The sequence below is a fragment of the Amblyomma mixtum genome, chromosome 8 (assembly GCF_055824585.1).
Source record: "Amblyomma mixtum isolate Tamu chromosome 8, ASM5582458v1, whole genome shotgun sequence".
Lineage (NCBI taxonomy): Eukaryota > Metazoa > Arthropoda > Arachnida > Ixodida > Ixodidae > Amblyomma > Amblyomma mixtum.
The window spans coordinates 128,982,476-129,009,133 of NC_143019.1; the positions used below are offsets into that span (position 1 = coordinate 128,982,476).

A 26,658-nucleotide genomic window follows, 5' to 3' on the forward strand; every position below is an offset into this window, starting at 1 on the left:
CTGAAATACCAAGAAGCGGCGAACACATAGTGCTAGCACTCGACATAAAGGGAGCCTTCGATAACGTGGGACATGCGGCCATCATGGAAGGTCTCAACAACATAAACTGTGGAAGCAGAGCCTTCCGTTATGTCAAAGCCTTTCTCACGGAACGAACAGCTACGATAGGCATCGGAGATACAAGATCGGAGAGCTTCACGGTGCCAAACAAGGGTACCCCGCAAGGCTCAGTAATGTCACCGCTACTATTCAACATAGCGATGATAGGGCTCACGAAAGTACTGGACGAAATAGAAAACATCAGCTACGCAATGTATGCAGATGATATAACAATATGGACAACCACAGGCTCCCTAGCAGCTAAACAAGAGCGGCTACAAAAAGCGATCGACCATACTGAACAATACGCCAGGGCCAGAGGAGTATCGTGCTCAGCAGAAAAATCAGAATACGTAAGAATCAAAAAAGGTACATGAAAATACGACTCGCAAATCACCCTGAAACTCGGAAACGAGACAATACCTGAGAAAACGGAAGTCAGGGTACTTGGAATGTGGCTGCAAAACACAGGCCGATGTAGCAAAACCATTGCCTCTATTAAAAATACAACAGAGCAAGTCGCCAGAATCGTGCGAAGAATCAGCAGTAGAAAAAAGGGGATGAGAGAACAGGACACCCTAAGACTCATTGACAGCCTCGTCACGAGCAGGGTTACGTACAGCCTCCCCTACCACGAACTAAACAAGCAAGAGACTCTACAAATCGACACCATACTACGCAAAGCGTACAAAACGGCGCTCAAACTTCCAATGTCCACACCAACCGAAAAACTAATGGCCCTGGGAGTATCAAACACCTTCGACGAACTACGAGAAGCGCAACGTAGTGCGCAATTAGACAGACTCACTCAAACCAGAACGGGAAGACACATACTGGAGAAATTACGGCTACCTCTAGGTACACAAAGAGACAAGGAACAGATTAATAATGAAGACAGAAACAACATCCGGGTAAGACCAATACCACAACACATGGATCCGAATTTACATCATGAAAGACGACAAGCCAGAGTCCGAGCACTCACTCGGAAACTCAGCGACAATCCCAACGTAGTCTACACGGACGAAGCAAAGTACCGATACCAACGCAAAACGATCGCCGTTGTAACAGACGAAGGAGGGCAAGAAATAACCAGCGCTACGATAAACAACCCAAACATAGAAGCAGCTGAAGAAGCCACCATTGCTCTGGCAATATCGCACGGCAACGCAACAGGACACAACCTCACTATAGTGACGGACTCCAAACAAGCATGTAGAAACTACACAAGAGGCAGGATCGACAGCATCGCCAATCATATTCTACACACGACGAGAAGACACAAAAACACTAAACATAGTATAGTGTGGGTTCCGGGACATGAGGGGATGAGGGGCAACGTGGCAGCAGACGAGTTAGCTCGAGGATACGTCAACCGAGCAGACTCAGCACTTTGCACCACAGGCACCTTTGACCCAGTTACCCCCACGTACTCAGATATACTCGATCATTACAGGGGTCAGCGGAAACGCTACCCAGCCCCACACAAAAGGCTCACCAAAGAGGAGGCGGTAGACTGGCGCAGACTATAAACCGGTACCTACCCACACCTTCACAAACTACACAAGATTTTCCCTACACAATATGCAGACGAATGTCCGTGGTGTCAGGGTAAACCTACACTAGAACATATCACATGGACCTGCCCTAAGGCAGACTTAGAGCCAAGAATAAACCCGAGTGTGATGCAGTGGGAGCACTTGCTGGCCAGCGAGGACGAGGAAGCGCAACGATTCCTTGTGCGCCGAGCCACGACGGCAGCAGTCAAGTGCGGCATCCTGGACCAAGGATCGACCACGGCGCCCAGTGACCCGTAAGGGTCACGAACACCAATTTATTGACAATAAAGTTTTTTCCATCCATCCAACAGCGGGGCGGCGGGAGGTACCGGCATGTCTCTCCTCGAGCTGAAGCGAACGCCACTTTCAGAGTTCCGCACACAGCGACCGAACGCGCTCTCTTTCACTTGATTGACATGTCTCGTGACGTAAACAAAATCCGTGTTCCCGCCTCCCTGAAGTGACGTCACCGCCAGCGGTGACGACACACGACCAATGGAGCGAAGTGGCAAGAAAGAAAGCGAGCGCGTTCCAAAGCGAACTCTTTCGTGGATTCGGCCCCAGGTTCGCACCCAATTGCGGCGGCCGCGTTTCGATGGAGGCTGAACGCACAAGGCGCCCGTGTGCTGTGCGATGTCAGTGCACGTTAAAGATCCCCAGGTGGTTGAAACTATTCCAGAGACCTAAATGACAGCACCTCTTTCTTTATTAAGGCGGAAGCCTTTAATGCCTCATCGTTGTAAGCAGGAGCTGTCGACAGATATGTCACGCTTTTCAATTGGCCGAAACGGTCGTGACGTTACAATGCGCAAATTTCAAATCGAGCCAATTGTACTTTGGCTACTAACCTTGAAACCAATTAAAGGGATCGTATATTGATGCTCCAAGTAAGTTTGACTGAGTTTAGTTAATTGCTTACTTAACCAATTAGTCTAATTAACATTTCTAGTCAGACCAGATAAATAAATAAAACCGAGTAAGAAATTGGCCGAGCTTGGAAATCGAACCCCGGTCTCCGGAGTGCGAGTCGAGCACGCTACCACTCCGCCATGCCAGCTCGATGGTTTGGAATGAACAAAGGTGCGTCTAATGAATACGGTGTCTTCGTTCCCTCCCATGTTCCTCCCTTCCCTGTTACGGCGAGGTTTAGGTGTCCACCGAGATATGAGAGACAGATAGATTTCCTTTCCTCAAAAACCAATTTACCGACGAGCAAGGCGTTTTTGTCCGCGTTTCAGATTGATCCAAATTGTCGTGACGTCACAACGCGCGAATTTTGACGGGTGCCCACCAAAATATGTGAGACAGTTACTGCGGAACTTCCTTTCCTCGAATACAATTTTCGACTAGTGTCTACTGAGATATGTGAGACAGTTAATGCGTAATTTCCTTTCCTCAAATACAATTTCCGCTTTCTTCATTACGGCCCCTCTTTCTTCTTTCACTCACACTTCCTCCCTTCCTGTACGGTGCGGCTCAGGTGTCCACCGAGATGACAGAGAATTACAGCCCCATTTCCTTTCCTCAAAAAGCGTTGCGTTCAAAGGACAACGCATTGCAACGAACGGATGGTGGCGTTCCTTGTACTCCGCGGCAGCACTACAACACGCTGCCGCGTTCCACTCCTAGAGGCGAAGCTTAAGCGTCATTAATTGGCAGTTAATTAATGCACCAACAAAATGTGCAGTGAACAATCGCGTAGCAGAATGCTGCACTCAGGCTTTCGCCTTTCACCACTTTAGCCGCTAAAGTTCCTCGTAATTTTTTCTTATTTCACTCCCACCTTCCTTCCTTCCCTTACGGCGCGGTTTTGTAGTCCGCCGAGATATGAGACAGATAGTGCGCCATTTACTTTCCTCAAATCCAATTTACCAATTAATCTCACTGGTTTTCCCGTCTGCGTGTCTTTTCGCTTGTGTATGATCAGTATTTATTAGAGAAGGAAGTGAAAGAAGGAATAGAGGAGGCTCAGTAGTGGAGCGGTCCGGAATAATTGCCGCGACCGGACGTTTAACGGGCACGGACATGATTAGTTACCCGGAAAGGAAAAACACGGTAACCGTCTCACATCTCGGTGAACACCTCAGCTACGCCGTGAGGGAAACGAAGAAGGTGGGATCAAATGAAGAAGGAGAAAAGGAGGAGCGATAGTCGAGGGTACCCGAATAGTTTCGGCCAGCTGGGGTTCTTTAACGTGCGCACAGCTCAAAGCATCTTTCTTGCTTTTCGCCTCCATCGAAACATGGCGGCTGCTGGTGAGTTGAAAAGGGACCTGTGTGCTGTGCGCTGTCAGTGCACATGAATGAAACCCAGGTGGTCGAAATTATTTCCGAGCACTTCCTCCCATCCTCAAGGTGAAGGTTGGGTGCCCATCGAGAGAAGAGACAGTTACTGGGAAATTTCTGTTCCTCAAGAACCACTAAATACAAATACAATTCCCTCAGGGAATTGTATTTGAAAAAAACTTTTTTTTTCTACAGCTGAGAGAAACTTTTCTCTATAGCTGGGAGGAATGGGCCTGCACTCATACGAAAAAATGGGAAATCACGGAAGTCTATGATACTGGAGCTAGCGCTACTTAAGCACTAGCCGAAGGTGAGGACTGAAAAAAAGATTGGAATAGAGAATAACATGAATCGCGAAGAACATATATTCCGTAGCTCTTCGATAGCGGAGTGCATTTCATGAGAAGAAAAACGAAGTAGTGGCCCGTATTGTCAGCTATGTAGACAAGATAAAATCATCACGATTGTTGGAAGACCTTGAACTGATGCATACGAATGGAGGAATGCCATAGTGGAAGGCTTTCTGATTCGTGATTGTTCCTCGTCTTGCCTGTGAGGAAATGGGTACTTAAGGGTTGCTTGAGCCGCTGGGACACCTCTGCGGCTCAACGGCTTCTGTATTAAATGCCTTGGAAATGAAGCGCTGTTCCCGCGGCCAAAATTCGATGAAGATGAAACGAAAAACTCTTCTAGTGTTTTGCGAAGTTAATGCGTAGTAAAGCAATGCAGCCGGTGGAAAACAATCAGAAGCCTGCCGTTTCCGGCCATGTGATGGGTCGCGGAGAGATTGATGACGTGGAGCCCATGTATCATTAGTGTTCTGATAGTACTGGTTTTATTTGGGTAGATATCCCTTTCAATAATAGAATAAATGACGCGAAAAACGTACTTAGTGCTTGAAAATGTGCAGAGTTATCGAAGGGAAATGTGATGAAAGTTATAACAAATATTTTGTGTGTGGAAAGGCACGGCTCTATTCCTTAGCACTGAAATAACTTGCCGCATCTTTACTTGCCGCAACGGGGAGGCGTGGGAAGCTCATTATTTTTGTTTCAGGGTTGTGCAGTTGCATTTAGTGGGCCAGATTCGGTTTTTGACACCTTGTGCAGTTATGAATTAATATATAGCAGCCCACTCAGTGCGCGATGCATCGTCATTGTAGTTAAGAGACAAGGAAAATCTGCAGCAGGCTTATACCGGACATTGGTCGATATTAGACGAAATCTTATTGTGTCGCACTTGTGAAATGATACAAGCACTTATTTATAAAAGAACACTGGAAGCCACTTCCAAGATTATCTTTATTTTTAAAACGTAGGGGCCATAAAGCAGCAAAAATTAACAATACAAATCTGTAGGCATAATACGCCTGGATAACATTTTTTCTTTTTTTTTCGTGCATTTTACCGCTTGCTGATCATATATACCGTAAAGAAGAGCACACCGAATTAGTCTCTGTCCTCCTCTCATCGTGGCTCGGGACCTGCGGGCACTCGACCTCCGCATGCGTTCATGCAGTCACGTTGCGTTTCGAAGTTGTTGCCGTTGCTGCGGCATCCACCATAGGTGAACGTGCGGCAAGTGTTGCTGCGGGCGTCGTAGTAGAAGCGGAGAAAACTCGCCTTGCAAGGACCAGTGTACGGTGGCCGTGAGCATACACCGACGCCGGATCCTGCAAGTTGAAAAAAAAATCGCAGTTTATATAGTAGTAAGCCTTGAATGAGAATGCTTACCATTCATTCAACACAAGGATTCTTGGACATCAATTTTATTTAAAAGGGTACTGTGGAATATTGTAAGATACTATTATTGAAACATTGAAAACAATGGTTCTCTGTTCAGATGCGCAGGAAAATGTGTACATTAACGCTTGTCCATCGCTAGGATCGAGTGATTAAGACTGTAGTAGAAATGAAATTAGCGTTTTTGGGGATAGCGAGATCTTTAATCCAAAAAATTCAAGCTAGCCCAGTGGAGTTCTGCAGATATATTTATATTTTTAGAGGAACCTTATAATGCGTGAAAAGTGGCGTTCATATGAAATTTCCTTTTGAAAAATGCGCTTGTCGACAATTTTGTAGCAAGCCTTCGTTCCTAACAATATGACTAGTACCGACTACCACCGTTAATTTTTCAGCTGCAATCAGGCGCCTAGACAATCATTGTCATCGTCATCATCATCCATCAGCTACGTTCACTGCGGAAAAAAAATTCCCATGGACGTATAACTAAAATATTAGTTGTTGGAAGTTGTTGGAGTCTTTAGGCCGAGTTATTTGTTATTCTTTCACGGTTGTCCTTGCGGACCCATCACGTCTGCCTGCTGAAAACAAACATCTCGTCGGGTCAGCTACCGGATGTTCAGATGTTTCCCTGCAGATTATTAGGGGTGGCAACACAGACGCAAGGACACATCTAATTGTATAGTTACTTCCGGTCTGATGAAGTCACTTCTGGTGTGATCAATTCGAATACTTGGAATTACATGACCAACAAATAATTTCCCCCCGATGAGCCTTCTAGCAACCTCAAGCTATCTATTGCGGCCGAAAAGCATCATCTATTTTCATTTGATTTTTTCCATCTCATCATTTCAGCATACGGTGTCCACCACTGGCATTTTTTTCTTTTTATTAAAATCGTCCTTTTTACTTTACTGGGGAAACCGTTATTTGTTCCTGGTAGAATATGCCACACTTAAGCCCATTTACGCTTTAATTCAGCTAGAGTACAATTTTTTGTTCCGACCACCGGGGTTCCACTTTGGTCTCCATTTCTCTATTTTTCAATGCTCTCACAAAACGGGATGAGAGTAAAAGAGGGCGCGGGTACAAAGCAAACAGAAAAACGCATAAAAAGTAGACGATATGATTTGTTAACAGATAATAATGGTGCTATCCCAAACGGTAGCAAGTACTAACTTCAAAAATGCCGCATACGCAATTGAGGCAATGGTGGGGAGAAGGCGGTTAGACTCCGCGTGAGATTTTTGTAAAAATGAACCAAGGTACGAAAGCTTGAAAAACGTTGGCTCCTTTGCTATCGGAAAAAGAAGAAACCTTATTAATTCTGCTATGTCGGTTATGAAGCTGGCTATGCTGCTACCCAATTAATTCTGTTTCTGTAAGCCTTTTTACCCATAATCCTTCCAGATGAATGCTCACACGTTCGCAGAACACAACTGCAGCTTAGGACAAAAGAGTGCCTTCGAAATGAACGTGCACTCATTCTTATTTTGGAAGTAATTCTTGTTCCGCGCCGGATATGTAAATGATAGCTCGCCTGGCAAGGGTACTGTGTTCAATCTTCCCCATCCTAAAGTCTTACTCTATTCAAAGACAAAACAATTCATATCTATCCTCATTATAGGTCTTCAGCTTACACTTCCACTTGTAAGTTGAAGGCTCTGTAAGATGAGCACAATTTTCTTTTATATTATGCTCTTTATATCATGCATAAAGTGATCGGCACCTTCTTGAACACAAAAAATTTACTAAGAAGTTTTTATTACATTTAATACGTCTCGCTTCGGCACCCACGATCCCTTGAACCTGTCTTAAATACATAGTGGTCAACGAAAAAGTGAATGTTTCACCTTGCCTCGCGTATATTCTCATTTAGGTTATAAACTTCGTATTTGAAGACTATGAGTAGTGTGAAGTTCACCGAGTTTTTACGCAGATTTATGTGCAACGTAACTTTTAGTTGATTACGCAAAGCTCCAAAGAATGGTGAAAGCTCAAAAATTCAAATACTTTTCTCGAAGTTGTCTTTAAAGAGCGCATAAAAGGACGGATTTAGCTCGCCGCACTTCGCCACAGCCTGTCTCAATACGGGAGTTTGCATTGTTGCTCAGAGCTTAATTCAGAGAGCAACCCTTTCCTTAACTTATTTAAGCCTGATGAAGTAATTGCATTACGTTCCCACCTACGCAATGAAGAAGTCTGTAAGTACCGAAGGGTAGTTTTTCTGTAATGTAACGTACATAGGCATCTTGGCTATGGAGTATTGCCATTATTACGTCCGCCCGGAACGCACGATTCAGGAGGCATTCTGTGTGCAGGAGTGTAGTGTTTTCAGGGGCGCTGCATCAATCCATTTTAATATATTCTCATTCACCCGTCCTTATTAATCCGATTTTCAACCGTGCTTTTCATTCAGTGATCGCGCTGACTGGTGTTTTACTGCGCTCTTGGCTCGAGGTGATCTACATCCTTCTTGTTGAGAATCCAAGTGCTTAAATGTGCTGAAACAGTCCTAGCATTGCGGAAAGTAAACCTGATCTTCGAGAAGCGAAATTTGCTCTTTGAGGCTAGTAATTGAGCGCTGAGAATCTTTACTTACACCCAGTAATCCGCCGATAACCAAAGAAGCTTATGTGTCAAGAAACCATAGTGCTCTATGCTTAAGTATTTGTGATATATATTGACCAATAAGCATGTATAGAACACCAAATTACTTTTCGTTACATAGTTCATTAAGGGAAGTAATCGTGCACTTTTTGCACTTGCTCAGTATTTTTAAACGTGTTGATATTATGATGGAGAAAGAAGATCGCCACTTACCGTGTACACGGCCCATCTTAGCGCTGAATGCGGCCATCTTCTCGATGAGTGCGCCAAGAGGCGTTTCTCTCACTGGAAAAGGTACGAATGTTACTGCGGCTGCCTAAGTGGAGGAAACTTGGGGTAATGATTCGAACTAGAATCGCGAAACTAAACAGCCGCACAATCATCCGTACTTCCTGACGTCAGTCCTCTAGCCAATATTTTATTGCAGAGTTACTCGCTGTCTGAGATACTCTCAAGCTAATAAAGACTGTAATCCTGAAGACAAGCAGGAACATCCTCGACATAATTCTGCTGCAAGAAAGATATCAAGAAAGTTTCAATATTTGAAAGCGTACTAAACGAAAAACCTTGAACACCGGGGGAACTGCGGTGAAACCTCTTTAGAATATTTAATATCTTTAAAAACAAGAATGGTACGCAGAAATATTTTTTTCAGTCCTATGTAAATAACTTCTTCAGCTCACTATTGAAAAAAAATGGAAAGTATGAGTAGCCACTGGAATAACCATATGAAGTTATATGACTTGAGTTCCCACTGGCTCAAGTCATGTTAAATGTATTTAGGTTACCGGCATATTTCACAAAGATATAATCGATCAGAGGGGAACCACAAATTTTTCTTCACCTCAAGACTCCTAGAAGCAGCAGGGATTAGGCCTTCCTGCTACTAGCCAAGCAGCCAGCAATTAACCTCGGAGAATTTTTTAAGCAAAAGTTGCGTCCCTTTAAGGGGAACCGTAAGATAGCGGTTAAAATTCTTCATTTCACAACGCATTTCAACTTATAACGCACAGTCGACCTTTTCCTATCCTTACTCATTCAATGTCTCGAGCTAGTTTGACCACATATCTCGAGGTCGAGACATATGGTCTCGAGGTAGACTCGAGCTGGACAATGTCACAGTCTACTGCATTCACGCCTTCAATACGGTTTATCTTTTGGCGAACGACTACAAAAACCAAAGTAGATGTTATTTATTTCGCTCAGACGCATATTATAAATTAATGAGAACGCACCCTACACGAGTCATTCCACTCCGCTCTTCAAGAAGAACAATTTGAACGATCGGAAACCTCATTGACAGGAAAACAGTAATTGCCAAATCACACGCAATCAATCAAGAAGACAATTTTTTCAAACATACCTCCCGAAAGAACACGAATGGAACACAAGGCACACAACTTACAACAAAGATAAATTAAGAACAAATTACGGTATGCCACAACAATAATTTGTCATACCAGATTTCTTAAAACATCCCAATGCCATCCTGACCTTAGCAAATCAATCACCTTCGTTAGCAGTCTTCAGAACAATGTTGAATGCATACTTGTCCCTTTAGTAGGAACTTGATTTCATAAGTCATGTCTGGTTGCTTTAAATGCATGCAATATATTGACTGGTTTAACCCTTAAATCACGCTGTGTGTCAATGCCTGTATTAGGTTTACCCTTTTTAACCGCTCTTCAGTGCATGTAACCTATTTTTTCCCTAACCGAATGCTGAGGTACGTGTATTGAACCTATGTAACATATTTTTTCCCTAACCGTATGCTGAGGTACGTGTATTGAGAGACCGACACTTGTCAGGCAGCTCTGCTTTTTGGAGCCTCTCAGACAGGCTTGTAGTTTTGTGCATTGTCTGCCTGCAATAAACATTACATTCAAATAATTTTTTTTTTATGATGCCATACATCGTTCTCACCAAAAAAAATGAAAAATTATAAGTGCCTCATTTCCGGTTGAGCGGGCAGCGTTCCGTGCACATACAACGCTCGTTTCGGGTGGTGAAAATATGATAATAAGAGTGCGCGATGAATAGCCACTACCGTACATCACTTACATACCGTACATCTATATACATAGAATGTCATCGCCTTTAGAAACTTCCCGTTGACTCCCAACATGAAAACAAGCAGTTCCCATATTGCCGCATCAACAATCCTTTTTTTGGTAATGCATGAAGTATACCAAACAGCCGGGATTGGTGCGCCTTTGGTGCGCGGAAATTACTATATGTCATCAAACGCAATAAAAGAGAAAAACAATGGTCTAAACAAGTAAAAGAAATTTTCTTGCGGGTACCAAAAATCCTGCTCAACTATTTCCTGTTTTAAAAATGGAAAGTGCGTAAAGGATACTATGGCATTTTATTAATTTGTTCTTATGCATTACTATATTTGAGGCTATTTATATTACACCATTTTAAATTATAGTAAAAGTGCCTAAGAACATTCGAAACTAAAGACGCTGACTTGTTTTTATTGACAGTCAGTCAGTACTACTGACCAATGTCCTTTGGGGCCTAAATTCGTTAACTTGCTTCATATAACAGGTCACATAAGTTGTTCGAAGTATCCAGCAACATACCCTCACCTTTCACGCCATAACATAGCGCTATGCGTTAAACAAGTACGCCGTTACGGGTCCGAAACTCACGTGTCTGTGGCGAGCATGTCTTCTCGCATTCCTCCTTTGTCTCGTATCTGTTCTCGTTGCCACCGCAGCCGCCGTAGAAGAAGGGCTCGCACTTGCCAGACTCCGCATTGAACCACCACCTTGGAAGCTTAGCCTTGCAAGGCCCAACTTCCGCTTTTGGAGATCATTGTTTCTCGATGTCAGTAGCCGCTGTATAGAGTGAGGTAAAAAGTTTACATCGATGTAGTGGTTCACAATATCCAGTATAAATGAAGTTTCGCTTTGGGGTAGCCCGAAAATATAATCCGTTATTTCATATAGATTCGGTATACAGCCATTATTGTTTTTAGAACCATATAACGTCTATAAAATTTAGGACTATTACAAAAAGCGCAGCAGGCTATCAGTGTACAGAAACCAGGCGCAGCCTTCTCAGGGTACTTTCGAAAAGTATCCTTACACAAAAAAAAAACATAATATGATATGGATAGGCTGCTGTGGAGAACAGTATGCAGAAGTACCGTTCACAGTGCTCTTAGTCAGGAGAATGATTCGATTCGGTTCCAATGCACAGAAAACGGCGTCACTTGTGCTTGCTCTCAGATATGCATACATCTATATATATATATATATATAGAGAGAGAGAGAGAGAGAGAAAAGTCTTGTTCGGGCTTGGTTAGCAACAAACGCATCCAAAATGGTTCAGACATCAGAAGAAACAAGGGTTTAATTCGTGTCGGTTGCTGGTAGTAGGACCAGCGACAGAAACATAAATCGAACTGCTATTTCTCCTGGATCAAACCATGGTACAGAGGTGAAAACAAAGGATAATCTCCTTCTGTCTGCCTGAACTTATAATGTTATATCGATTGTTTCGGCGATTTATCGCTCCCTCTGTGTAGACAGACAGAAAGCAGACAGACAGACACATTTGAACATTATAAGCACATCTCTAGCTATGTATACATATCTCGGAATTTATAATTTATATCGTTTTCATGCCCAGCGCAGTTGTGCAAAAGAAAAAGAATGGCAGCTTTAATGATCGCGACGCGACACAGTTTTACATGCCAGACACCCCAGTTAATGGCACACGGGGAGAAAAAACACGAACCAGCAGATTTCCTGCACATTCTCAATGGAAACTAGAAGTGATGATTTGGGAACGTTCTTTTGACTGCACCGAATGTCAAGCCCTCCTCGATCACGTGAAAAAGGAAGCATTCCCTAGAGCGGCCAACGCCATAGCGCCCGCTCTTTATGTTGCAAGGCAGCAGAAAATTTATTACAATTATGGTCTGAAAACTAGGCCTGTTTAAGTAATATTCTCATTGGCTCGTAGGCGGACACATGTTGTCGTCCGCCCTTCCTTTGTTGCCCCTGCCATGCTTTCCTTCTCTACATATGCCCTGCGTTATCCTAATCGCCCACCTAACATGTTGCCTACGCATTACAAGCCGTGTCCGTGCGCGTACGGTGTATTTCATTCCAACTAAGATATCGTTGATTCACTGTTTTTTTCAAAGCTCCCCTATGCTTTCTTGCAGTGTGTTAATTTTGCCCCTCCCAATTTCCATTCCTGAGCTCGTTGCGCTGTACTTAAGCGTGTTGATGCCTCTTCTTTAGTCTCCATGTCACTGCCTCGTGTGTGAGTACCTCCAGCGCCTAGACAAATCAAGCCACTCCCTTAGGTGAGATTTGTTTTGGTCGTCTGTCAGTCTTTTATAAAGACCGACTGGCGGAAAAGTATTTATATGCTGAGGTTCCGCTATTGCAGATATATTGTGCCTTTAAAAAGAAATTCTTTTTGCGGTTTGCGCCTCCACGACACGACACCCAGTTCGTCTCTGAAAAAAGCTTAGAAATGTTCCGCGATGATATCAGCAAGGCAGGTTTCTCTGAGCTGTATTCTATGGAAGACTGCAACGTTGCCTATGAATTGTTTATTGATACTGTGAAAAAAGTGTATGCAAAGCATTTTTCATACGTAACAAAAAGGCAATCGACACGTATAAGAAAACCATGGATTACACGTGATTTATTAAAGCGAATAAAGAAAAAAAAAACAAAATATGCAATAACTTTATCAAATGCAGGGATCCTGTAGTGTTTGCAACATTTAAAGCCTATCGAAATAAGCTAAACACAGATATTAGGCTTGCTAGAGATCTATATTTCTGTGAATATTTTGAAGGATGTGGTAATAATTCAGACCTGCTATGGAAAAAACTTAATTCGCTGTGGAAGCCCTCCAGAAAGGAAGGCGCCATTGAAACCATAACATGTGGCGATAATGTCCTCACGGGTGCCGCTGTGTCGAATGCTTTTAACTGCTTTTTCACAGATGTCACAAGCATGGCTTGTGGTAATATTGACTGCCCCTACATTAATGATCGCTTAGAAAATAGCTTGTTCCTTCATTCTGTTTCTCAGGTTGAGGTTGTGTCGGCATTTTTGGAACTTTCTAATAGTTCGGCCTGTGATGCGGACAATTTCCAGGTCAAGCCAATTAAGTTTGTTATAGACATATTATCATCGCCACTAAGTTACTTATTCAACTTATGTTTTTAAATTGCATATTTCCAAATGAAATGCAGGTGGCTAAAGTAGTAGTTATTTACAAGAAGGGTGACAACAACTCCCTTGGAAATTGGAGACCTCATTCTTTGCTCCCTGTCTTTTCTAAAGGCTTAGAAAAGCTTATTTTCTCTCGACTACAAAAATTCATAGAAAAGATTGATATTATAACAGGATGGCAGTTTGGATTTCAGAAGAATAAATCCACTGAGCTTGCGCTTCTTCATGAGAAAGAATATATCCTAGATAGTTTTGAAAAGAAACATACCATGCTAGCTATGTTCGTAGCTTTCAAAAAAGCATTTGATTCTCTAAATCCTGAACTGCTGATTAGAAAGCTGGAAATGTATGAAATTAGAGGTCTTCCTCTGCAACTTTTAAACTCTTATCTATCTAATCGTGCATAATATACAAGCATTAATGGTATTGAGTCTTCTTTAAAGAATATAAACTGTGGAGTGCCACACGGTAGCATATTGGGGCCTTTGCTCTTCAACTTATTCATTAACGACATAGTAAATGTCACCTACCAAGCATCGTTTTTTATTTATGCAGACGACACAAGTATTTTCCTCTCAACGAATGACTACGATTCCCTGATAGACAAAGGAAACAATATTTTATGCCAACTAAACACCTGGACAAAACTAAATCGGTTAAAAATAAATGTGAATAAAAGCAAGGCTGTTATCTTCCGACCAAGAAATAAACTTCTGCATACAAATAAATAGCTGCTATTTAATTCTGACGAGACTGAGATAGTAGAAAAATTTAAAACACTTGGAGTCGTCTTTCACGAAACAATGTCATGGGACCATCATGTAGATACAATCTTGCCTAAATTCGCTCGAGTCGCAGGACACCTATATCGCCTTAAAACAATGCTTCCTGCGAGGATTAAGGAACTCATATACAAATCTTTGTTTTTGTCCCATTTGAATTATTTTCATCTTGTGTGGCGCATGACCACTCTGAATAATCCTGATAAAATTTATGCACTTCAACAGAAATCGATAAGGTGCATATTCCTGCTTAGTTTCAACCAGCATACAAACCAGTACTTTGAAGATGCATGTATTATGAAAATTTTTGACATGTATAGTTTTCAACTGCTTTCCAGGTATAAGAAGGAGCTACATCGTTATATTGATTATTTGGGGACACTGGCCTGCCTAACGCCGAGCGAGAAGTTGTATAACACTAGACAACACTCCCCGTGGCAGACTAAAACTCCAAGAACAAACTACGGATTACAAATGATTGCCTTCCAGCTGCCTAAACACGTAAATACGTTACAGCATAAAAATATTGACATAGTTATTACGCCGATCCGTGACATTTGTAAACATTTCCTGTGTTTCAAAAATTATTCTAATTCTATAATCTTTTCATTTTTCCTTTTTATTCAACGTTTGCATCTTAAGTTTGTAGTACTTTTTTGTTATTGTGATACTCTTGCACAATATGTATTCTTTGTTGCCCTGATGCCTTTGTATATGTAGGAACCGAGGGCTCGCCGCTTTTTTCCTCGGCCCTTTTCATCGTTGTGATAAATAAATCTCTATTATTATTATTATTATTATTATTATTATTATTATTATTATTGAATCCACAATAACTGAAGCAGCTGAATCAGCAGATTGAGTCGTACGCAGGTTTTTATCGCACAGCGAAGAGCCGGTACATGTCAGTACCAAAAAAAAACCAAAATGAGGCCATAAGTGGCAAAAAAGCACTTGTAGCAGAAAAATTTATTGGTGTTGGTCGCAATATTTTTACCCCCCCCCCCCCCCCTGGACTATTATGTTGGTAGGGGCAAGATTACAGACGCTTGTTATGCAGCAAGTAACGAAGGTCAATGTAAGGCATCATGTACTGTGAGGTTGTTGATAAAGTTGAGGTTCTTGACAGCCTAACCCACCCTAGATTACCGAAAGCTCGAATGAATGGCTAAAGCTCAAAAATTCAAATAGTTTTCAGAAATGCCTCTAAGAAGAGCACATCAAAGCGCGGATTTCAAAAAGCGCACTTCGTCACCACCTGGCTAACTGCGAGAGCTTACATTCTTCTTCAGTGCTTAGTCCAGAAAGCAACCCTTTCCTCAAGTTATTTAAGTCTGATGAAGTGATTACAATACGTTGCCAGCTACGCAATTAAGCAGCTTGTAAGTCGCGCCCGGCGGTTTTTCTGAACGTAATGTAGATAGGCATGCTGGCCATGGAGTATTGCCATTATTACTTCCACCTGGAACGCCTTATATCGCGAGGAATTGTGTGTGCACGGCTCGAGAGTTTTCTGTGGCTCTGCATCCAAGAATTTTAGCACACCCTCATTCACCTGTCGTTCTGCTGTGCTGCATAGCACAATATTTTTCTTCGATAGAATTTCAACTCTGACACGTGATCACGCTGACAGAAGTTTGATGGCAAGCATGGGTGGAGGTGCTCTAGATCCTCTTTGTTTACTATGCAACTGCAAGATGTGCTGAAGTTGTCGTACACATTGCCGAAAGCAAAACTCGGCTCCGAGAAACGAAAACTGTTCCCAGAATAGCTATTGCAAGCTAAGAATCTCTGCTTACGCCCAGTCACCTGCCCATGACAGCCAAATTCACTTATTCTATGAGAAATTGCAGCCCTGCGTGCTTAAGTGTTAGGGATATATATTCACCACCATATGAAAACGGAAAGCACGTGTGAGAAGTCAAATAACTTTTCGTTACATAGTTGGTTTAAGAGAAGTAATGTTTCACTTTTCCAACTTCCTCAGCGTATTCGAAAGTGTTCATCTTATGATGGAGACAGGAAACAGCCACTTACCAGGTACTGCGACCTTGCTATCGCTGAATATGCCCTTCCTGTCGCTGAATGCGCCGAGAGGCGTTTGGTTCACTGCAAAAGATACGATTGTTACTGGGGTTGCCTATTTCGAAGAAACTTGCAGTGATGTTTAGAGCTATGATCACAAAACGAAACAATCGGCGCAACCCTCTATAGTTCGTGATATCAGCGCTTTAGCTAATATAGATGGGAGCTTTAGTCGCTGTCTGGAATACTCTCAAGCTAATAAAGATGGTAATCCAGTTAACAGGCGCAAATCATGTAGTCATAATGTTGTTACATGCAGCACATCAAATTCTTCTGTTTCAATAGCATGGGGATGTCTCACACTTTTGCTTCCCTTTTTTTATTCACAGTTTTGGAACCATACTTTACGAAAAATATCTCGAACGCTAAAGCAATTGTAATCAAACCTCTTTCGAATTGTGAGAGAAGTGCTAGCCGTAAACTTTTCAGTCCTTTTTAAAGGGGCAATTTCTTTCACTCACTATTGAATAGTATGGACAGTTTGAATAGGTGCTGCTATTACTATTCGAAATTATTTGTCTTGAGTGCCAATGCCTTATTTGTCGACCCGCAAGTAAAGTTGAATGCACTTAGGTTATGGGGTTTTTTCACTATGACATAACAAACCTAAGGGATAGCGGAAATTTTTCTTGATCTCGAGACTTCAAGAAGAAATTGGACTAAGGTCTAAGGTAACCAATACTTAGTAGAGAACGGTGAACCTCTGAGCATTGTTTTGGTGCAAAACCTGTTTCCGTATATGAAGAACCATGATAGAGAGATTAAATTTTGTTCGTTTTACAATGCATTCGAACTCTGAACCCATAGTCACACTCTTCCCAACATGCCTCGTTTCAATGTAAAGCTAGTTTCTTTTTTGATGACGCAAGATGGCGTTCTACTAAAAAAAACAAAAATTTTTATTGCTTCAGAACCTGTTGAGCGACCTGTTGAGTGTCGAGCTCGTTTGTGGGGGTGAAAACGCGATAATCGCTGAAGTGTATGATAAGAAGCCACTACTGTGCGTCGCTTTTCTAAATGCCATCGCCCTTAGAAATTCCCATAAATATACTTCATGAAAACAAGTTGCGCCGCATTTGTGCTTGGATAATTTTTGTGTAGGGAATGCATGTAATATATCAAGCAGCCTGTATTGATTTGCCTGCAGCCCGAAAAAAATCAGTTTCAAATGTAGTAAGAACAAAAAAACAGGTCTCATTCGGATTTCCCACTCTATGATAACAAATTTTCTTGCGAGTCAGATAAGTTGTACTAAGCTATGTACTCCCTCGAAAATAGTGTGTGCGGTGGATACTGTGTTAGTTGAATTACTTATGCTTATGAAGCCTTACATGCGAGACATTTTCCGGTAAAATATATGAAATGTTATTTAGTGACTACTCCCTAAACCCATTTAAACCGAAATCAGCTGAGTACTTCTGGTGGACAGAGTCAGTATTACTGGCAAGTATCCTTTGATGCTGAAATTCTTCTCACATGCTTAATGTAACAGGTTAGGCATCCTGCATGTTCTCCTCTTTACCGTTTTAAATTAGCGCTACGCGTTAAACAAGTGTTCCCTTGGTCAAATGTTTTAGGGGAATCCCCCAAGGTGGAGTAGATTTGTATTAAGGGAGTAATTACTCATCGACATCCACCTAAGCGCAGCCATACGGCTACAAAGGAAACCTATACAGCTTTCTCAGAAACTTCGCAGTTAAAGAAAAAGTCGTCCTGGTTCGGGGTTCGAACCCGGGACCACCGCTTCACCGGAGCAGTCGCTCTACCAAATGAGATAACCGGGACAGCAAGCTTATGGTAGGGCGAGAGCGAATTGATCAATAACTCGAAGTGGGAATAGTGTTGGTCAAATGTATTAGGGGAATCCACCAAGGTGGAGTAGATTTGTATTAAGGGAGTAATTACTTATTGACATCCACCTAAGCGCAGCCATACGGCTACAAAGGAAAGCTATACAGCTTTCTCAGAAACTTCGCAGTTAAAGCAAAATTCGTCGTGGTCCGGGGTTCGAACCCGGGACCACCGCTTCAACGGAGCAGTCGCTCTACCAATTGAGCCAACCGGGGCGGCAAGCTTATGGTAGGGCGAGAGCGAATTGATCAATAACTCGAAGTGGGAACAGTGTTGGTCAAAGTGTTCCCTTACGAGGCTGAAACTCACGTGTCTGTGAAGCGCAAGTTTCTTCGCATCGCTCCTTGTAGAGGTATCTGTTCTCGTTGCCACCGCAGCCTCCGTAGAAGGGCTCGCACTTGCCAGATGTGATATTGAACCACCACCTTGGAAGCTTAGCCTTGCAAGGCCCAACTTCCGGTTCCGGAGTGCATTGTTTCTCAAAATCTGTAGCCGCTGTGCAGGATGAAGTAAAAATATAATATTTAGGCGGTTGGGCACAAACAGAGCGTTAAAATGAAGTTTCGCACTGCAGTGCCCTGTAAATTTAATCTGCTATTTCATGTATTTTGGGTTGATACAATACTGATTTTAAAATTGAATATCGCTATAAAACTTAGGAATACTAAGGAATGTACGTTGGGCTATCAGTGTAAAAAAGCACGCGCCATGTTCTCTGGGTTCACTAGAAAAGTATCCTTACACAAAAAGAACTAGGACATGGTTTGGCCAGGCTGCTATGTAGCAGCCTAGCCTCTTGAGTCAATGGTTATTTGGCGGCCATAGAAAGGCATGTAGAAGTGCCGTTAACTATGCTTAGTCATGAGCAGGGCTCCATGCATACGTCACACCAGCGGTAACTCAGGGCGTATTACGTCCGCCGCTTATGGACGTGGGTAGCGCTGATGAACACTTTCCAGGTGTTAGGTAACTTATAAACGTAAATGCCCCCGAAAGTGGATGATTTGACAGCCAACGCCTAGATCAGTTGATAGAGCACCGGACGCGTAATACGGAGGTCGTGGGTTCGGCTCTCACCAGCGTCATGTGGTTTTTTCTTCCGCTTTTCTAATCAGTTATCTTTGCGGCACCAAATATTCAGTAATTATCTTCATATATGAGCACCACAAAATGAATAAATAGTAAAACAAATCCTCTGTGCTCCTACGTTTCTTGGGCTGCTGGATGAAAACATAATATGGCGTTTCAGAGAACGTGATCATGTTTACTATTGAAGTTTTAATTCAATCCTGATAACTTTTGAACTACTGGTGATAGGCACCCGCTTGCAATAAGTAATTTGCAGCCGGCCGCTAGTAATAGCAATATCAGCTTTTAGAATTTCGAAAACGCGATTACCCTCGCCGCTGTGGCTGAACTATTTTGTGACATTTCTGGCACCATTCAAAAACCGTGTGCCGGCTGCAGGGCTAAAAGCGATGTCAATTACATCGCATCACTTAGTCACGTGGTCTGCACTGCGCCGACAACAAGGATTGTGTTGCCCCTTCTTTCTTTCCAACGTCTGCAGCAACGCCATATCATCCTGCCATCCACTTCAGTTGAAGGGCTTCGCAACATTGGATCTACTAGCGGCATGGATTTTACATCAAAATTTATTGCAGATAAATGCATCTTTTTCTGCTCACTAAATGTAAACGTAGCCGGAAATAGCTGGAGATCTATGTTTACTGGCAACAATAATTAGAGGCAGTGGCTCTCTGTGCCCCTGTCATAGAGTTTTCTTTAGTATTTAAGTGTGGCTCTTGCTTGAGCATAACAAATTTTCAAAATCACCAACACATGCCGCAATGGTTCTGGAAGCTGCTAAGGTACACATAAACCGGAAGCTGAGAGCTACACACGACTGCAAACTTTGGGGGAACAAAACTGTTCGTAAGGTGGACTTTATATGCATTCGCTCCTCGACGTTGGTTGTCTACGCATCACCATGGCACTCTTACTGTCTTACTGTACGCATGGCGCTCTTACTGTCTGTTTATTTCTGTCGTTTCTTGTGAGCGTGCCTTTTTGCGCCGTTAAAATTTGTACGCATCACCTTTCCTGAGCATTTCTGCCTTCGCGTCACAATCAAATGAGACCAGTGAGGGAACAATTTCTCTTTCAAAAAATACGGGATAAAAAGTATCTTCAGGTACTGTTTTCGCTAAGAACAAAGTTAAAGAGCGCTGTACTGCACGAATTTTTCTCTAGTTCTCAGAAATCAGGCGTGTTTGGCGGAGATCGGTATTTACATTTCCGAACTAGTTGAAGTACTAGTCAGAAGGTTATGGATTTGATCTCCTTGACGCCCGCGAGTCGCTAGACCGTCGTCATGCAAGAATTTTTTTACGACCCTGTAAACTCATTTCGGGCGCCGTATACCTGCCGCATAATTGTCTTCGAGGGAGAAGCTGAGAGTATGTTCTAATTAATCGCTGACTAGAGGGTCAAAATGACAATCAATTGCTTAGCGTGCAAGCCGCTCTGGCAAGCGTAGTGACGATAGTTAAACTCCCGGTTGATTGCTTACACCCCCTTCATAGTCCCCACATTCAGCTCAGTTATGTTCAACCGCAGACGTGGCCTATTTAGTTCGAGCATCCACTTCGCATATGGGCGGTGTGGGGTTCGATCGAGACAGCTGCCGGGCACTCACCGGTGATGCAAAGAGTACAAGGTTTCCCTTATCTTGGTGCCACGCTTATTTAGGGTGATATGCTTGGGAAATGAGTTTTTTACCCCACCTTTAATAGACTAAACTACGTTGTACCAAGGAGCTCTTTGGCCACAGATGCAAACAAACGTGCTGCGGCAGGTGCAATCCCTTTTTCGTCGCAATTCTGCCTTTGGGTGCCAGCCTAACTGTTCGACTCCCCATTTTCCATTTACCTTTCTTCTAAGTAAAATCGTCCCCCTAAGAGTGCATTGATCATCTGTGCTCATCGCTACAATTCCTGCCCGTGTTTGCTGCCTTTCTTTACTTATCGATACAATCATAAGAGGGGCTTACAAAACTGCCCTCAATCTTCCAATAGCCACTTCTACAGAACGACTCCTAGAGCTTGGTCTGCACAACACTTTTACCGAGCTCCAAGAAACCCTCTTGGAAAGCCAAAAAGAACGCCTTCTAACAACCAATGCGGGAAGGACGATCCTGACTAAATTAGGGACATGGCCGGGGCTGGAAACAAGAGGCAGAAAAACCTCTCTTCCACTCCAAACCCGAGAAAAGATCACCGTTAGCCCAATCCCACGGCACATGAATCATGCTCATCAGCAAGGCAGACGACAAGCGAGAGCAAAGGCACTTCAGAAACACCTAGAAAGCGACCTTGCAGCCGTTTACGTAGACATTGGGGCCTACTCCACGCCGGGAAAGCTCTCAGTCGCTGCGATTGACCACCAACTAAAACCGGCTCTCCAAGCTTCTATCTATGCAGAAAACCCCTACTCTGCAGAGGCTCTGGCAATAGCTATCGCCATCGAACATAAAGACCAAAGAGGAGAGTCCTCCCACGTTATAACAGACTCCCAACAAGCCTGCCGAGACTTTCTTAATGGCACGCTTCCCTCAAGAGCAGCACAGCTGCTTGGCAATCTCAGCCAAACACACAGACTAACATGGACACCTGGTCACGAAGGACTAACTGGAAATGAGGTAGCCAACGATCTAGCCCGAGATTTAACCAACCGGGTGGATCCTCATCCCTACCCCACGCCCATGCCTAGCACCTATGGTGACAGATTAGAACATATTCGGCTGGAACGCAGAAAATACACACCCCCTCACATAAAACTAGACTCCTCCGCAGCCATAGACTGGAGGAAAATTCGGACCAACACTTTCCCTAACTTGTTCATCCTACACAAGATTAGCAACACTCAATATCAGAATACATGCCCTTGGTGTTGAGCTTGCCCTACGCTCTACCACATATCGTAGGAATGCACAACGAAACCAAAACACTTAACTGTATCCAACCCGACATATGAGCAGTGGGAGGTGGCCCTGACCTGGATCAGCAACTTAAGTTGGTTCAGCAAGTCCGTCAGTCAGCTAAAGCCAGTGGCGCCTTGGACTAGGGGTGCTACCCAAGTTGCTCGAGCAACCTTCCTCAATTCAAATAAAAGTTTTCTCTCTCTCTCTCTCTCTCTCTCACTAAGATACCACTATCTATCGTTTCTTACCTTACCTCATCCTGTTTTTTTAAAGCTAAACTTATCGTTTTCCTTTCCGTGTCTCACTATGGTGCCCTCACTTAATTTAAAGCATCACCATTACACTCCTGGTCTATTCCCCCGTAGTGAAAACGGAGCATGATGAGCATGATTCATGTGCCGTGGGATTGGGCTAACGGTGATCTTTTCTCGGGTTTGGAGTGGAAGAGAGGTTTTACTGCCTCTTGTTTCCAGCCCCGGCCATGTCCCTAATTTAGTCAGGATCGTCCTTCCCGCATTGGTTGTTAGAAGGCGTTCTTTTTGGCTTTCCAAGAGGGTTTCTTGGAGCTCGGTAAAAGTGTTGTGCAGACCAAGCTCTAGGAGTCGTTCTGTAGAAGTGGCTATTGGAAGATTGAGGGCAGTTTTGTAAGCCCCTCTTATGATTGTATCGATAAGTAAAGAAAGGCAGCAAACACGGGCAGGAATTGTAGCGATGAGCACAGATGATCAATGCACTCTTAGGGGGACGATTTTACTTAGAAGAAAGGTAAATGGAAAATGGGGAGTCGAACAGTTAGGCTGGCACCCAAAGGCAGAATTGCGACGAAAAAGGGATTGCACCTGCCGCAGCACGTTTGTTTGCATACTTTCTTCTTTAAGGTTATTAATAAGCTAATAATCCTGACGCGTTTTTACCTGTCCCATGATATCCACAGGGCTTTTATTCTCCTAGCCATTTTTTTTCCGCGGTCAGGATCTCCAGCGACAATTTTTTCAAAGAAATGGGCTCTCCAGCGTACTTATAGAGGCCGCAGTTAAAAAGAACGCTGCATCAAAGCGAAGGTTGTTGGCAGCGAGGGTATCGCCGAGAACCAAACCACCTCCTAGTAGTGCTTGAAAAGCCCTTAAAATGAGTGTGGTTTGGAGAAGAAATGCAAACAGCGCAACCCTGGAATTTCATTTACTATGAATTCTTGATGCAGCGAACAAATCCGTGCGACCGTCATGATCGCTGTAAGTCTGCTCGACTGCACTGATTTGCCACAAGAAATGCACTGATGCCTCACGTAAACTATTCCCCTCTTCATATAATGTTGAAGAGTACCCTATTTTCATATTAAGTTTCTGCCGCACGCTGCTGCTTTTACTTTTCAAGCCCTCAATCATGCGCTCTGACTCGTCCCTATGTTACTTTTCAACACAACGTCACCAGGAAATAAGGACCGAATGAGGTGGTCTGTATGAGTTTTTACGCAAGCCCCTCCTGTTCCTACCCTCTCAAAACCTTTTACAAACTCGCGGCAAACTCTAAAGCTGTTATACCTAGTACAGATGGGGCCCCTACATTGTTGCCTCGTCTATGCTCTTTAACAATATACTTGAAGTTCAAGGAAACGTCGTTTCTTAGCGAGGTCGTACCGACATAGAGGGTAAAATTAAAAAAAAATTCAGCTTCAGAACTATCTACTTTGAGTATAAACAATAGATTATCAAATTCCTCAAACACCCTGCATAAAAAGTCTTCAAAACAGTGAAAATCTTCATCACGAGGCTTACCACAAGCGGCGCCGATGAAAGCTACGAGCAAGTAGGCCTTCATACTGAAAAGTAACAGCCGAAACTCAATGTAGCACTACGACCTGTCCAGTCTTTTATATGGTCGCGAACAATATGGTATTGGGATATCACGAACCCTTATCATACGCCAAGGGATTGTAAAATAGAGGACAGCATCGCATGCGTGCGCAATACAAGTGCAACTAAATCTTATCAGGTGGCCTGATACACGGGAAAGCTGGAAAAGGGAGTTACGATACACACTGACGACGGAAAAGCAAAAGAAAAAATGCAAAACAAATAATAGCAAGAAAATAAAGGAAATAACACCAAAGAAATGGGAGGTACAATTTCGGAACGTTTAGCATAGTCATTCATCGCTCATCTCACACGACGACAAACGTTCCACGATGCGTAAGGCTCGGCGTTCGTGCAATTGGCGGTCACGAGTAAACGCCAGCACCTCTCGAGGTCATGAAAGCGGTGGGTGGCTCTGCTCCTCTCGACTCGTTGAAGAAGGCAATGTGCTCGCAGGCTGAAGGTAACAAAAAACGAGCTCTCGCTGTAAAAGTGTGAAATGCACCTTTGCCTTTTCCTGGATAGGTAAACCGATGCCAATTGTGTTTAACAAATTGGTGGCAAGAAAATTTTAAAGCGTGACGTCTTAAATTGACGAGAATATCTAACATATTAGAACAGGGGCTAGGGGGGGTTCTCACGGTAAGTTTCTTCCGAGAGATGATCAGGACGGTACGTATCGGCTTTCGAATGCATTACCCGCGTAGTCTATCAATTCAGTGTAGTACGGGTAGTGACTGTGCAGTGACTGCGAAGTACCAATAATGAAGTTACAAAGAGGCTACTATTGTGAGCAGTCTAAGCACACACCCTGGTAAGGTATTTGCACTTCATTCCTTTGCGCCAACTACACATGCACTCCTGACGGCAGGCAAAGAAACTTCCTGTTTTACCTGGCTTCTTCATTCTGAATACTTTTGTGGACGTTTGTGAGGAAACGAAAGGAAATATTAAGGAAAATGCCCAAGTATTATCTAATGTGATCTTTTTGTCTCAATAAGTACTCCTTTTTATGCTTTATATTTGTTGCTGAAAACCTGATGCACACGAGCAGATGAGCTACTCCTGGGTCAATGTCAAACGGTTTCACTTCATGCAAAATGTAGGGTATTGTTTCCTGATACTTTTTGCTAACAAAGAAAACGGTGAGCGTTTTATATTACCTAACTGCGGTGGATGCGTGGCGGAAAAAAATTCATGGTGGATAGGTGTGGTTAGGCCAAACAAGAATTAGGTATGCTGGCGCTACGCTTTTCAATGCAGATCTGGTGTCCGGAAACATTGTTCATGGTTGCAGGTTGTTCCGATAGTGATAGTGGTCGTTAATTCCCATTTAGGTAGAATGAGTCATTCTCTACTTTGCATTCATTGATCCCTGGGAGTCCTCGTACCATTTATGGCGTGGTGTGGCAGTGGTTCAGCGATGCGGCACGGCAATGGGATGGCTGGTGCTGCCACCGATGGGGCTAGTGAGACCCATCTCGTTCTTCTACAAACCCCTCGTGACAGGAGATATAGTCATTATATAGTCATATGTATTAGCTTATAGTGGCCGGGATCCTGAAACAAATTTTGTTAGGTCCCTGAAGTTGTGTGTTTGTATGTCATGTTTTATGCTAAATAAATACTTTCTTTTAAAAAAAAGGAATCGTTCTTCCGATCCAAACGTAGACTGAAATAGATAGGTCTCCTTATATATATATATATATATATATATATATATATATATATATATATATATATATATATATATATATATATATATATATATATATATATATAACACGTGGGTTCTGTCAGATAACGCACGTGTTCGATGTTAGATAGGACAGCTCTTTATCGGACAACAAAATTGATGGAGCGCTTCGTTGTAAGCATGCACAGGTGATTACCATGAGTATAAAATTGTTTTTAGCATAAAATAAAATCAGTTGAAAGTAAGCGCTTTGTATGTCTCCCCTTTCTCGCTCCAACTCGCTCCAACCAACTCGCTGACTCATTTCCATTATTCCATTATTGAAAACTCTTGCCAATATTATTTCAAAATAAAATGTAGCAGCAACTGTTTCCAAGTGTACGTGCCTGCAAAACATTTTTCATATACATGATTTCCAAGGAACTTAGGGAAACGCACAGTGCTCGTGTACCTTTCCTGAAAGTGTAATATCATATTTTGAAAGCATTATGCTTACCGACATGTTCTCCAAAGAGTTTATATCATGCATCTGGGACATGATGCAGAGTTTAGCAATATTGCACCAGAAAATAGTAACCAATTTTCCAGTCAAGCGTAATAATTTATATATTTACGGGCCTTTCTTAAGCATTCACATACTTGCTTCCTCTCAGTAATTTTGCGCCGTAGGCCATTGAGTGCCGCCATATGCCGGGTGGTTCCGATGTAGTCAACGAAATTTTTTAAATCGGCTTTTTCAGGTATGAAGGCGCCTTCTTCCGCACACTTACACCTGCCTTGGCAGACAACAGAAAACATGTAAGTAAGGTTGACTGGCTAGCCTCTTAACTAATTTCTTATAATTAACTTTTAACTATAACCGTTAAGCTGCTGGCTGGAAAATAGAGACTTGTAGCCAGTC

At 42.9% G+C, this 26,658-nt stretch overlaps 1 protein-coding gene across 1 annotated transcript; it reads right to left on the minus strand.

Moving 5' to 3' along the window:
* Window positions 1-5,327: 5,327 nt before the first annotated feature.
* Window positions 5,328-24,072, minus strand: LOC149334397 (boophilin-H2-like). The gene is made up of 6 exons (XM_089557914.1): window positions 23,984-24,072; window positions 18,536-18,721; window positions 16,328-16,399; window positions 10,953-11,117; window positions 8,509-8,580; window positions 5,328-5,615 (listed from the first exon to the last, which is right to left on the minus strand). Exons 1-6 carry the CDS (start codon window positions 24,024-24,026, stop codon window positions 5,410-5,412), a joined length of 744 nt encoding a protein of 247 aa, XP_089414040.1. The 5' UTR covers window positions 24,027-24,072; the 3' UTR covers window positions 5,328-5,409.
* Window positions 24,073-26,658: the final 2,586 nt, after the last annotated feature.

Coding starts and splice junctions, on each gene's coding strand:
- LOC149334397 (XM_089557914.1), bottom strand. CDS start 24,026: ATGAAGGCCTACTTGCTCGTAGCTTTCATCGGCGCCGCTTGTG. Junction 18,722..23,983: donor TTTCATCGGCGCCGCTTGTG/GTAAGCCTCGTG, acceptor CATCCTGCACAG/CGGCTACAGATTTTGAGAAA. Junction 16,400..18,535: donor AACTTGCGCTTCACAGACAC/GTGAGTTTCAGC, acceptor TATCTTTTGCAG/TGAACCAAACGCCTCTCGGC.